Below are 15237 nucleotides of genomic sequence, written 5' to 3'. Positions count from 1 at the left end.
ACATTAAGTTTCAATATTATGGTGGCATGTTTTCCAATATGGCCGCTGATAAATTACATAACTGTACATCTGCTCATGGACATGGTTAATCCACAGTTGGTGATACAAGCATGGCATTTGGCACAGATCACCTTTATACCACCCTAATTGGAAATCAACCTCAGGCCACACATAATTCCTAAATCTTTCAAGATGGCCGCCAGTTTTCACCAGTTGTAATGGCTTCAACTGTGCCTATGTTTTGGACAATATCCTTTTGCTGGGGCTGTATTTTTTATTTCCCCCTCATTTTGATATAAGAGAACATGTTCTGGAGGTATTTCTAACAAGTAAGATAACCTGTACACCTTCCGAAAGACTAAAGCCCTGTATTCCTTGGCTCGGCTCTCTCGTGCTGGCACATCCTGTCAATTCAGGTGCGGCTGTTTTAACTTTATGTTGGGGCAAGCTAAACAGCATTTAGGAAACCTTATAGAAAATGTATTAGCATTGAACCCCATGCTGAGTATCACAGCACAGCTATAGTGTCAACCAGTGTGCCCTGGTACTGCAATAACACAATAAAAACTTGTCAATTGGGCTTTTGGGATTTTGTAAACCTGTCAGCCATCTTCACAAATTGAGGTATTCTGCATGGCATGAGGTTGATTACCAATCAGGTGATCTGTGCCGTATTTCATGCTTGTATCACCAACTGTGTATTATCCATGAGCAGACGTACATTCATGCAATTTATCGGCAGCCATATTGAAAAACATGCCACCATATTGGAACCTAATGTTATTTCTGATCTTACATCGTAGAAATACCTCCAGAACATATTCTCTAATATCAAAATGAGCAGGAAATAATAGAAAATTAAAGTCTCAGCAAAAGGATATAGTCCAAAACGTAGGCCCAGTTGAAGCCATTTCAACTGGCGAAACCTGGCGGCCATCTTGAAAAAATGAGGAATTAGACGTACATTTATACAGTTTATTGGCAGCCATATTGGAAAACATGCCGCCATATTGGAACCTAACTTTTTATATCGTACTTGGTAGAAATACCTCCAGAACATATTCTCTTACATCAAAATGAGTGGAAATAAAAATATTTACAGCCCCAGCAAAGTGATATAGTCCAAAATGTATGTCCAGTTGCAGCCATTTTTGAAACTCGCGGGCCACCTTGAAAACTTGTGTATGTGTGTGTGTGTGTGTCTCCAGTTACAGAAACACTGTCACATATTCTTAATAGCTGCTATGTATATAAGGGAATGTACATTGCTAGGCACGACAGAATTGTTGACCTATTAGCTAAGGACATAAGTTCATATCTTTCATCATCATGCCAAAATGTATAAGCACTCACGTGTTTCAACTGCCATGTCCATGCACAATAATGAAAATGATGCTTTTTCAGATGTTTTTCAGGACAGTAGAGAAGTGACCATTTTGGAAGTGGCATGTACATTTGACCACAGTCTGGAAAAGGCATCTTACCAAGGTGATTAAGTACCAGCGTCTTAAGGATGCTATTATACAGCTTGGCTACAGATGTAAACTACTTGTGTTCATATTTGGAATATATATAAGGAGTCCCCAAAGCAGCTATACGTCCAAAACCCAAATATGTACGAGCTGCGTTCGCTTCCCGCGTTTGCGCGTCTTACTGGTAGCATTATGGCCAATCAAAAATAGACAATCTACAAGCTCACAACGACGCATCATGTCGCAACCTGTTGTGTTGATGTTCGGCATAGAGAGGGTTAAAAAGGAGAGGGCCAAGTACGTGCACCCCATGCAGTGGTGGAAAGTAACTAAGTACATTTACTTAAGTACTGTACTTAATTACCCTTTTGTATTCACTACAATTATTTGAAAACTTTATAGTTACTAGAGACTTTGGATATTTTTACTTTGATTGGAAAACATATACGTTAACCACTTCGACCCATTTCGGGCCATTTGAAAAGAGTACATTTTCAAGCTCACGATGCGTCGCGAACCGCGAGGCGACGCCTGGTGAGCTTGAAGATCGGCTATCTTCAAATGATTTTGGACACATTTTGAACTTTGGACATTCTGCAATATGATATACTTTAGAACTTGATATACTTAGAATACATCTTGACGCTGATACTTTTGTACTTGAGAAGCATACATTTTGAAAACGAGACTTCTACTTGTAACGGACTACATCTAAACGGTATTTATACTTTCACTTAAGTACAACAACATTTGAGTACTTTTTTCCACCACTGCCCATGCAGTCAATGAAGTTACACATACATTATATATATATATTTTTTTTTTTAACTAACTAGTTAATTGATGGCAAAGAACAGACACTTAAAATGGGAGACCGCTTTGCTTAACACGATTAAACCATGTCGTATGTGCGATCATGTAATGCGGTGTTTCCGCATTGGGGTTTGCTGTCCCTGTAAAAAAACGGACAACATTCCTGTAAACGCTTGTCTCCTTTTGGTGTTGTTCCAGGGACCTTCCAGAAGCAAAGATTTGAGTTAAAAACGTTTGCTCTGAAAGAAATACACATTCAAAGATTTGAGGCACATTTTCACGGGTTTTCAAAAATAGCAGCCCTATACAAGCTCATAGCGCGGCACCGAATGCCGAATGAGCTTGTAGATCTGCTATTTTTCAATAGCTAAAGCATAACATGATGCTTAAAACACCAAAAGGTGTCCCCGCCCCAAAACGGCTTAACCCATTTAAGGCCTGACGTCAAAATTTAAAAGAAATCTTCTAAATTCTTACAGTTTTCTGACATGTTTCTGTATTAGCGGTACTCAATTTGTCAAAAATAGCAGACCTACAAGCTCGTAGAGCGCCACTCGGTGGGGCGCTATGAGCTTGTATGAGTGCAGGATGAGCCCGGTGTTTGTGGATTCACATGTCTGCGGTCTCCGTTAGCCCATTTAGACCTGAGGCCGAATAGAAACAAAAGTCTTCTAAATCCTAAAAGTTTCCTGAAAAACCTCATTTCTATGTCCGTGGTGCCCTAATTTCATGTCAAGGACCCCACAGATGATATTTAATCGGCCGCCGACCCCCATCTGAAAATATGTTGTTCCAGGGACCTCCCCATGCAGAAGCAAAGATCTGAGTTAAAAACGTTCAATGTGAAAGCATTTGATTCAAAGATTTGCGCCACATTTGCGTTCACGGGGGTTTTTCTAAAATAGCAGATCTACAAGCTCGTATAGCGCGTCACCGAGTGCCGCGCTACGAGCTCGTATAGGTCTGCTATTCTTCAATAGCCGTAACGTTTAAAATAATCGTTAAAAGTGGTTATATAAAGGCTAAAGCGTGATCTACACGTGATCTACTGACTCACATCAAAGCCCTGTATACTTATTATCTACACTGTAGATTCTACAGCATCCCCATTCTAGCCGATCCACAAGCTCACATGGCGTTGCCACGCGTCCGCCTTGTAGGCTTGTAGATCGGTTGTTTACGGCGGAGAGATTTGTTAAGAGGGGGGAGGGGAGGGGAGGGCAGACCTCCCTCCCCCTGGGGGCGGACACAGATCAACAAAGTATTTAAGTGGCTAATAAATCTAAGCTTATTAGATTCCAGCTCAGTATATATATAGAGGACATGTTTGTAACACATTCTTTACCATTTAGTTTCGGTCGTAATTCAGACAAGCAGCATGAGCTCGTTTCTTGTCACTCCATTCAGGCAAAGCTTCTTTAGACCTTTTTGGGGGCGGGCACCCCTTTTGGTGTTTTAAAGCATTATGTTATACTTTAGCTATTGACAAAATAGCAGATCTACAGGCTCATATAGCGCGGCACATGAGTACTGCGCTAGGAACTTGTAGGTCTGCTATTTATTTATTTTTATCGTGAAAATGTGCCTCAGATCTTTGAATATATATTATTACAGAGTGAACATTTTAACTCAAATCTTTGCTTCTGGGGGGCGGAAGGGGGGGGGGGGGGGGGGTGTCCCTGGAACAACATATTTTCAGATGGGGCGGCGGAGGCATGTTACATAATCATTTTTGGGGTCCTTGACATGAAATATTGAGCACCACTGATACAGAAACATGAGGTATTTCAGAAAACTGTCAGGATTTTGAAGACATTTTTAAAATGCAGATGTTTATATAGGCATCCATGCACGTTCAAGGGACTATACTCGGCGCCTTTTGCAACCAGATCTTACTTTAGTTATGTTTGGGAGACAAGAAAAACTGGGGGTTTTTTTATGTGGGTAATACACACTGGGCTATATATCTTGTGCAACCCCTTAACCCTTATCCCTAAACTATAATTTGCCATTTGAAAATAGTTCGAATAGCTTTAATCTACAAACTCACAATGTCTCGATGTAGATCGGCTGGTTGAACTAGTTTAAAATGTTTTGCACAATAGTATATAAAAAAAGGCAAATACATTTAGGGATAAGGGATATAAGGGTGGCGCAAGATGGAGCCCACTATCTCAGTAAAACAGCCCCCCCCCCCCCTCTCCACAAGGAGGGGCAGTGCACCAAAGCATTATGGTCACACTAGGGTTCAAATTTCTGTTTTATCTCTACCACAAATACTATTAACATTGAGTGACTGCAGCTTCTTCCAGCGGTGAAATGTCCCTTTAAAACCCATTTTGGTGCAGGCGGGAACCCCTTTTGGTGTTTTAAGCATAATTGTTATATTTTAGCTATTGAAAAATAGCAGACCCTATACAAGTTCATAGCGCGGCACCGAGTGCCGCGATATGAACTTGTATAGTTCTGCTATTTTTGAAAGATCGTGAACATGTGGCACAAATCTTTGAATGTATATTCTTTCAGAGCGTTTTTAACTCAAATCTTTGCTTCTTCATATTTTCAGATGGGGGTCGGTGGCCTATTACATACATTTCTGGGGGTCCTTGACATGAAAATGTTTGAGAACGACTGACATAGAAACATGAGTTTTTCAGATTTAGAAGACATTTTTTTTAATTCGATGTCCGGCCTAAATGCATGGGTCAAGCAAGGCCTGAGGCCCCGGTAAATCAGTGGTTCCCACACTTTCAAGATTCTTCAAAAAATTTAAAAAATAGTAGATGTACAAGCTCATAGCGTGGCACTCGGTTCCGCGCTATGAGCTTGTATATCTGCTATTTGTCAACAGCTAAAGTAGAACATAATGCTTAATAACACAGGGGTTCCCGTCACGAATGGGTTAAATGACACTTTCCCGGTTGTAACGGCTTAATGAACTTTTGGCTGTGTCTGCAGGGAGAGTTGTTGAGGACTAGGCGCACGTGCATACACACAAACACATGCATGCACACGCCTGCGCACACACACACACACACACACACACACACACACACAATGATTGCAGACATGATTAATTTGCATTATCGTCCTCGACAAAGAACCAAACATTGACAGGAAGGAAGTGCGTCTCCCCTCATCATCCCCATGAAGGACAATATAGTCGTCTGCTAAACACATCAAGGTGTCAGAACGGAAGACAACGCCCCCCCCCCCCCCCCCCCCTGGAGGTGGAAGGTGGTCGTGCGACACGCACGTCGCACAGCGGAAACAGAGGCTATATTGGCACGTGACATCGTTCTATACCCGGAAAAGTTACGCGGGAACGCCTATGCTGAGTGAAACTAATACTTCTTGGCCTGGCCTGTGGGCCGTGGCTCAGCGGTCCAGGCACCCTGGCTGGTCGTGTGTGCGCCGCGGGCTCGACTAACGATCCCGACGGCCCTCACTGCATGTCTCCCCCCCACCCCACCCCACCCCCCCCCATCTCTCTCCCCATTTCCTGTCAGCCTATACTTTCATCTATCCCTCTATCAATGAAAAGAAAAAAGGTGAAAGCCCAAAAAACTATCAATGAAAAGAAAAAAGGTGAAAGCCCAAAAAACTATCAATGAAAAGAAAAAAGGTGAAAGCCCAAAAAACTATCAATGAAAAGAAAATAAGGTGAAAGCCAAAAAGGTGAAAGCCAAATTGTCATAACCCCGGACCGTTGGGCCATGACAAATTGAGGAGGACACAGAGCAGTGTTCAAAATAACAATAATTTATTTGTAAGAGACAACTAATAATAATAACTTAATATAAAGAATAATGCTCACAGAATGTATGAGATGTGGAAGTCAGTGTGGATGTGTGGTTAATATGGTGAAGGTGTGTTGTAGAGTGTGCAACTCAAACAGTGAGGAGCAACAAACATGAGAGGTGCTGTCATCTGGAGTGGGACCAAGAGAGTGGCTGGATCAGGAGCACTGATCAGGTGCTCCTAATGCACCTAATGAGGAGTCTCAAGTGGGCCGACGCCCACATGATCTGTGAAACACACACAGGGCAGTACACCATATACACAGCATAGGCCCTGCAGGCCAGGCCAAGGGGCCGTGGCACAATGCGTACGTCCAAACTGTAGAAAATCTGGAATCTGATCTGTTGTAATTAAAGGACGTTATAAACTCACCAACATTGCAGCCATATACGGAAAGCTTGAATTATCCTCTTTCTAATATCTGCAAGGTTTCCGTTAAATATACAAATCCACCATGGAAATGTTTATGAGCTATACTTTTATCTTAAAGAAATCCCGTGCGGGTGATTATTAGCGTCAAGAGTTTAGTGTGTTAGTTTCATATCAAACCCATAGATGGACATGTTATGATCTATACTTTCTGTCAAGAAATTCGATCTGTCCAGGTTATTATTTTGTGTTTGTGATCGAGATTTGAAGCACGCACGTTTTCAATAACACTGCTGCCTCCTGCGTTATGTGCAAAGCAGGTGTTATGCAGGGACGTCGAGTGATTTCCTGCAACGAGCACTTCCAATAACACATTTTGAACGGGAACCCCATTTATATTGTTATACTTTAGCTATTGAAAAATAGCAGATCTACAAGCTCATAGCGTGGCACCGAATGGTCCTTGAGGGGGTTCCAGGTGTTCCCCAGCTAAATGATGGAGAGTTGGTAATACCACAATGGACCCTTGTAGATTATATTTAACTCCCGCGTAAAATGAAACCAAATCCAAAATCTGCCTTCAGTAATTTACAAGAAGTCTATACACATTTGGAGAGAATGTAGAAAAATTGCTATTCTGACCAACGTTTGGCCTGTTATCTCTCTTATAATGGAATTCCAACATGGAATTATGGACAAAAATCGTATCCAACAAGAAAATATGATTAAAAAAAAATGGTTTCCGAGAGACGTGGGTTGGAAACCGATTTAGAAGCTCACATAGTTCAACACATTGTTGTGAGGTTGCAAATTGTCTATTGCAGATTGTCTATTTTGTCTATATGTTTTACTGCAATGTTTAGAGAAATGTAATGGCCTACATGTGTATGAACATACATAAAAGTACTAACGTTTTGGCCTCAAAATATGCGTCTTACAGTAATAGTCACAGTGTTGTTTTTGGCAGCACATTTTAATTTTTAGTTTAGTCAGTCTTTGTTTCAGTCGACTAAATGCCATGTTATTTTAGTCGATTAAATCTACAGTTGACGTAGTCGACTAAGATGTGTCTTGGCGGGCCTTGATGCCGTCGCAATGACAGATTTTACACTTGCTAAAAATAGCAGATCCTACAATCGCAGCGCGACGCGTTGTGAGTTTATAGATCTGCTATATTTTCAGCATGCAACCAAGTGTAAAATGACTTGAATTGCGTCTTACTTATACTGGATCTCTTGTCCACTATCGTCCCTTGCAAACATTTTAGTCTAGTTTTAGTTGTCGACAAAATTGTCAATATATTTAGCCTCACTTTTAGTCATCGTAGCTTAGTTTTCGTCAGTGAAAAAAGGTAGTCAACGGACGTTTTTCGTCTTAGTTTTAGTCGACGAAATCAACACTGATTAGTCATTATGCAGAAGTCATGAATGATAGACAGTTTATTGAAAATAGCAGATCTACAAGCTTGCAATGTGTCACACGATGGGTTAGCGAAATAGGTTTGAAATAGGTGTGAAACAGGTCTTACGTGTAAATGAGCAAAGTAACGACTCGAGTAGGCTACCTAAAGCTGACAACTACATTTTGTGGAGAAAAGAAAAATGATATCGTATTGATATTTCAGAATCGAAAAAAACGGAAATATTCAAGTTAATATTATGAAATATTTGCACAAAAGCACAGTGTAAATGTACTGTCCAGCGACACTGGCGTGCGACTAACAATAAATCAGGCTATAGCTCGTCGTCAGCTATAATAACACAAGGGTGTGGGCGTAGGAAAAAGGTGTTGCTCGTTACTGGGTTTCGCTGTTACATAACAATGTGTCGCCATTTGGCATTCTGTCACCGTTTACATTAGAGCCAACCTTGGGAGGATGTCGGTGCAATGCCCGCCTCCTCCTGGCATTGTGTCTCCCGGTGGAACAGGCTGACGTCTGGCTTCTGCTGTCCGTGTGTGTGTGTGTGTGTGTGTGTGTGTGTGTGTGTGTGTGTGCGTGTGTAAAGTGTGTGTGTGTGTATGTGTGCATGAAGTGTAAACCTTGTATCTCCATATATGTCAACTTTTTTGCGTCTTGCCTCTGCTGTCCGTGAGTGTGTGCTCGCACGTGTGTGTGTGTGTGTGTGCGTGCATGCGTGTGTGTGTGCATAGACTGACCCAATGCGGGACCAACAAAGTATACATGCTATGAGTTGTAAGAGGTTAAAAAACTATGGAATGCCATTCTACTATATAGTGGCTGCGTGCGCTGCTAGATGGAGAGAGCCACGGGACAGCAGCCAATATAGTGACTGGCGCTACGCCCAAACGTTAGGTCATATATATACTCTACTAGGGGCAATCCAGTCTATATGGATATATGGGTGAGTGTGGCCTTGGGGAGAGGGAGGGATTCCCCTCTGGATTTGATCACTCTGTCTGTATATGCTCCAGACATGGTGGCTCACAGCCAGCATATAGCCTGGAAGTATACCCAAGCTTTTAATGGACTATACCAGAGGGTGCGGATTCAAACTAACGCTGGAAACCGACGCCGGCTCCCGATTGGTTCACCAACCCATGTGCCCGCCCCTCCTCCTCCTCCTCCTCCCCAGTATACTAGAACCTTAGGGTAGGCCTATATATAAATAGAGAAGGCACCCAGAGGAAACCCTGAGGCGAAATGGACATAGTGGCCGAATTTGGCATTGCAGCTCGAGCCAGCGCTGGTCCGTTGACTATCATTGCGCACGTTCATGTGTTTGAGGCCATGACACGTGAACGAATGTTTCATACGTGAACGCGCACAAACGGCACAATGATAGTCAACGGCAGCGCGTTCATGTGTTTGGGGCAAATCCATCCCAGAATGCACTCTGTTCCTACCAGGAAGGAGGAGTGAAATCGCCTCATGCGTTTTTGAGCAACTTAATGCAAGTGGAAGGGAGGAGAACTCGGGTGTCTTCTCTATTCATATATATATGTCTATACTACATATAGACTAGAACACAGCGGAGAACACTGACATCACCACATTTGGAGCGACGCCCCTCTGCACTGTTATTGGTTAGGATAGTGGAGCATGCAAGTGTGTATAGCATTGCGCGGAAGCAGGGATTGAACCCCGGGGCCTCCCACTCGCCAGCCCAACGCCAATAGGGCTGAGACCGATTGGCAGGGCCGTTTGCGGGCTGGGTCTTGGCTGTGGGGGCTACAATCACCCCCCCCCCCCAAGTCTTTCAATCGCGTCCTCGCGCTTCTCACTTAACACCGCGGACCGCCGCACACGATGTTCCTCGTGTCCCTCATGCGAGGATATCACGCTTCACGTCCTGCCGACTACGCCAGATTGTAGCATTGCGCAGAAAGCGAGGATTGAACCCAGGGCGCCTCCCACTCGCCAGACCAACGCGCAACATGTCATGCCAATAGGGCTGAGCCCCGATTGGCAGGGCTGTTGCGGGCTTTTCGAAATTTGACACAACTTTTTCAAAAGTTTGCCGATCTACATTGTGTCGCATTGCTGTGTTCAGCTATTTCCCGAAGAGCTTGCATATATACAGTGAGATATAGTAGGGTTAATGTCGATGTAACGGAATTGAATTGGAAAAAATGGAAATGTATAAAGAAAAAGCACCTGATAACTGCATTTACATGTACACAGAACCGCCGCTGGTTACAATAAATGGTAAATGGTGCATTTATATAGCGCCTTTATCCAAGGCGCTTTACATAGATTGTGCATTACATTCACCCATTCATACACCGATTGCGGCGGAAGCCATGCAAGGTGTACCAACCAGCACATCGGGAGCAATTTTGGGGTTCAGTGTCTTGCCCAAGGACACTTCGACATGTAGACAGGAGGAGCCGGGATTCGAACCGCCGACCCATGGATCATTGGACGACCTGCTCTATCTCCTGAGCCATAGCATTATTGTGTAAAGTGGATCAAGTTATGAATTTGGCATGCCTCTGCTGCATGTTTTCAAATCCGCTCCGTATCCAGATCAAAATCTCCAGCTCCATTTCTCATGTTACGTCTCTTTGGGCAGTGTTTCATCAGGCTAGTATAGGGACCCCTCCAAATCAATTCAATTTAATTAAAGTGTCAAGTCCCAACAGGTTGTCTCAAGTGTCTCTTGATGATAAAGCCGTGCCTGATCTGACCCCCAGGCGGAGGGGACCGCATTCCTTATGTATATGCCTTATTTCCCTCACTTTGAACTCCTGATTGTAGACATCTGGAAACAGGCCGCGTAAGGATTAATCATGGAACAGCAGCAGGCACCTGGCACATTTTTTTACATTATTCATCCTAATTACATTTTATAATACACAATTCAACAATTATGGGTTCATTTAAATGTCCACTCTGGCTTTTTGTGTGTCCAACCCAGACAGTTTTAAAGTTGCATGTTTCAATATTTGGATATTTTTCATTAGGAAGGGGGTGTTGTCTGATAAAACTGGGATATCAAACATCTAAAATATTGGATCAAGCAACATGAAAACGGCCATGGGTGCACAGTCTGCAACATACAGAAGCCGGGGTATAGACAATGTGGTTGAAAACATTAAACAAATCAACAGCTTCGCACAAGATTATACCAATGTTTTCTGGTGGAACAAACAGTAATCCTACTATATGCACCACATCTCTGTCTGTCTGTCTGTCTGTCTGTCTGTCTGTCTGTCTGCGTGTGTGTGTACGGTTGTAATGCACGTAACTCGAGAAACGTTTTAAATTTTACACACGCGTTCCACACTCCCGCAGGGAGTGCAGTGCCCGGTATCGAGTCGGTCGGACCCACGGTTGTCCGGAACCGCCACAAAGGGCTCTGGTCAGGCTCTGCCAGTGCAGGCCTGATTAGCCCAAGTGCCCTCACCTGTGCAATCTCCAGCCTCTCTCCCTCAGCCAATTGATTGCCATGGCAACCCCACACCATGCCAATTGATTACTTAACCAGTCCGCTTTGCACAGTCAGTTTGCACTCTTTAGCCACAGACAGTTAAAATGGGTGCTATGACAACGGGTATTGATACTACAGAGATCTCCATATACATGGGCACAAAAGGATAGGATATAGACAGATAGTTAAAACGGGTGCTATGACAAGTTGACAACGGGTATTATTAGGTTCCCAAGGTGCATCGCTCCCAAGTAGGCCGGTAGCTGAGGTCTAGTTATTAAAATACAACTTCTCCATGTTCCGCTTTCTCTCGTGTACCTTGTGTAGTACCTCCTCGTGCCCCTAGGAGGAGTACACATACCCCCCATTGGACCAACAACACAGTGCTGCTCAGGCACTGTGTTGATGTGTGTGTATGAGGCCTCAGACAGCCTTGAGATTGAGCACCGAGCTAATCTCAGTGTGGAAAAAAAAAAAGTACCACGAATGTTTTAAGTAGCAATACTGCAATACATAAATGCTCTGCTACAAGTAAATGTCCAGAATATTAAAAAAAAAAGCATTGGAAATTGGAAATATACTCAAGGAAAGTACAGTGCAAGTACCTCAAAGTTGCACTTGAAAACAGTATACTTGAGTGCATATACTTAGTTACTTTTTCCACCACTGGCTAATCTCGTTGGCTCACGCCTGCCACACCCATTTATGAGCAAAAACCACCGTGCACTGTCGTTGGCTTGTTTACAGGGCGGCCCTCGACTATCAACATGCCAGTGTCGATTCCGTCGACTAAAAGGTGCCGTGTCATTAGTCAGAAGGTTCATTGTTCCGAAATGACTATCCCTATCCCTATCTCTAACCCTAAACCCTAAACCTATAACCGCAAGCACGGGAGCAAACCTAAACCTATAACCGCAAGCAGTGCATGTTCAGACTTTTCACAGAGGAAAACTGAATAAATAAGAACTAAGCTATGACGACTGAAATATATTGACAGTTTCGACAACAAATGAAAAACTAAGACTAATATGTTAGAGAGGGACTAGTGGACAAGAGATCCGGTAGAACTATATAAAAGTCAAGTCTGAGAATCTGCTGAGAATATAGCAGATCTACAAGCCCGTAGATAGGCTATTTTCATAAAATCCGCCATTACAACATGCAGCATCAAGGCCTGCCAAAAACACATTTTAGTCGACTAAATCAGCTGTAGGATTATAGTCGACTAAAAATGTTATGATATTCAGTCGACTCAAACTAGACTAAAACTAAAACATTCCAGGTGACTAAAATGTGACTAAAAGTAATCTATTCAATAGACTATGACTAAAACAAAAATCTAAATTGGCTGTCAAGATCAACACTGCGGCATGCAAAAATGACCACAACGTCAAAATAAAACAAGTCCCAAGTCAAAATACAGGGGGTGGGGGGGAATATATCTCTTTTCATCTTCAGGGGACACACACAGTAAAATCCACAGTGTTTTGATTTATCCATTTATAACTGATAATCTTTCCACCGGTTCAGTTCTTAGTCCATGAGCCAGAGCTCCAAAATTGGAACGTTAATTATGAATTGAGTGGGCAAAACTATAACGATATTAAATTGTTCATAGGATCAATATGTAAATTAATATATATAAACCTTCCACACTAGTAGCTTTTTCATAATTTCATTTGTTTTGCATATTTTCCTATATAATGCCTAATTTGCAGATTGCATATAAAAATGTGTAATACAATAAATCATTGTCTTCGTGTAAGTAATCAACTGGGGAAGTTTCATGGTGATAACAATCTAATAAAAGGTATGGTTTTGCTCCACTCAATTCATAATTAACGTTTCAATTTTGGAGCTCTGGCTCATGGACTAAGAACCAAAAATAACTGAACCGGTTCCCACTGGGAACCAACCGGTGGAAGTCACTGAGCCATAACGGTCCATTTGGTGTTTTGCACACTCTCAGAGTTACACATGAATCAAATGAACGCCGATGATCTGTGAAAGAGGGAAATGTATTCACGCATATAAGTGCAATATTCCAGTCGATATCTAGTGGTGCAGGTATCATCATAAACATCACTAACAAACTGTTGCTTTGTTCAATTTAATTAAAGTGTCAAGTCCCAACAGGTTGTCTCAAGTGTTCCTCGATGATAAAGCCATGCCTGTTTTGTCCTTATATATATATATGCCTTATTTCTCTCACTTTGAACTTGTTGAATGACTACCTTTTTTCACTGACAAAAACTAAATGAAAACTAAGCTATGATGACTAAATCTATGAGGCTAAATGTTTTGACAATTTAGTCAACAAATAAAAACTAGACTAAAATGTTAGGAAGCGGACATCCAGTACGTCATTTCACACTTGGTTGCATGCTGAAAATAGCAGATCTGCAATCTTCAGCAAGTGTAAAATCAGCCATTATGACGGCACATCAAGGCCCGCCAAAATACACGTTAGTCGACTAAATCAACTGAAGATTTTGTCGACTCAAACTAATAGACGGACACTAAAACATTCCGGGTGACTAAACAATGTGCCTATATAAAACTAAACGAAAACTATTCAAGAGACTTATAATGATTAAAACTAAAACAACAATTTGCTGTCAAAATCAACACTGCGCCAGTTTTCGTCGACTTAAAACTAAGACGAGAAATGACCGTTGACTATACCTTTGACGAAAGCTAAATGGAAACCAAGCTACGCTGACTAAAACTAAGACTAAGTATATACAGTACTTGACCAATAAAAACTAGACTAAAATGTTAGGGAGGGACTAGTGGACAAGAGATCCAGTATAAGTCATTTTCTCTCACACGCCCGGTTGCATGTTTGGAAATAGCCAAAGTGTAAAAAAAACAAACAGTCATTGCGACGGCATCAGGGCCCCGCCAAAACACATCTTAAAGTCGACTAAAACTGTAGATGTATAGTCGACTAAAGTCCTAGAGACTATGGCTAAAACAACGGGTGCAGTACTTAGTTTAGACAGTTTTTGGTTTAGACTAGTCATTGGTTAGACCCAGTCATTAGTCCTACATCTACAACCTATCTCAAACCCTCACCCTAAACCTAACCTCCCACGGGACAGCACACCTAAACCTAACCTTAACCCATGTCTAACCAACGACTATAGTCTAAACTAAGTATGCAGCCCCAAAACAACAACAGTACACTGCACTGACCGGCCATAGGTCAGGTGTGTCCACTCAGTTATAATACCGTCCGAACTTACTGGGGTAGAGGGTCATGGGGTCGTCCGGCTCGGCCGTGCCGTTGGCCGCGGGGTCGGAGGTCCCGTGGCCCTCGCCGTCATGGTGGGGGGCCTTGCCGTCGTCGTAAACCACAAACAAGGCGAACAGGATGATGGTGATAATCTCCAGGGTCAACGCCACCACGGGGAACTTGAGCCTCATGTTGGTGGAGTACGCAGGCATGGTCTCTCTCTCAGACACACACACTAATGTCAACTCTCTGTCTGTCTCTCTCTCTATCTATCTCTCCCTCTGGCTCTCCCTCTCTCTGACACACACACACACTCTCGCACTCTCTCTCTCTCTCTCTGTGTGTGTGTCTGTCTATCTTTTGAGGTGGTGTGATAGCTAAGGGGGCTGGTCGAGGCTGCGGGTGGTTTTTAAATTGGTGCATGATTCCTGGTGACCAATGACAGTGCCGGACAGATCAGGGTGTGTGTGTGTGTGTGTGTGTGCGTGTGTGTCCACACACACACACACACACACACACACACACACACACACACACACACACACATACTTATAGCCCACTAGTAGTAGTGGGCTATAAGCTTGTTTTAAAGAGGGGAGCCAAAACAGGACGTATAGGAAAAACATACAGTAATGACAGTATGTACAATAAT

General features: G+C 42.7%; 1 protein-coding gene across 1 annotated transcript in view; it reads right to left on the bottom strand.

The window, feature by feature from the left end:
- rhag (Rh associated glycoprotein) overlaps positions 1-14956 on the bottom strand; it is a 32270-nt gene extending 17314 nt beyond the window's left edge. The window contains exon 1 of the mRNA XM_080791683.1: positions 14596-14956. Coding sequence (XP_080647809.1) covers positions 14596-14797 — 202 coding nt within the window. The 5' untranslated portion in view covers positions 14798-14956. The remainder of the gene's footprint in view (positions 1-14595) is intronic.
- Between the last annotated feature and the right edge of the window lie 281 nt (positions 14957-15237).

Source organism: Protomyctophum bolini (assembly GCF_963924005.1).
Source record: "Protomyctophum bolini genome assembly, chromosome: 19".
Lineage (NCBI taxonomy): Eukaryota > Metazoa > Chordata > Actinopteri > Myctophiformes > Myctophidae > Protomyctophum > Protomyctophum bolini.
The sequence above is the reverse complement of the archived record's forward strand: the minus strand, read 5'-3'. Positions and strand labels throughout refer to the sequence as shown.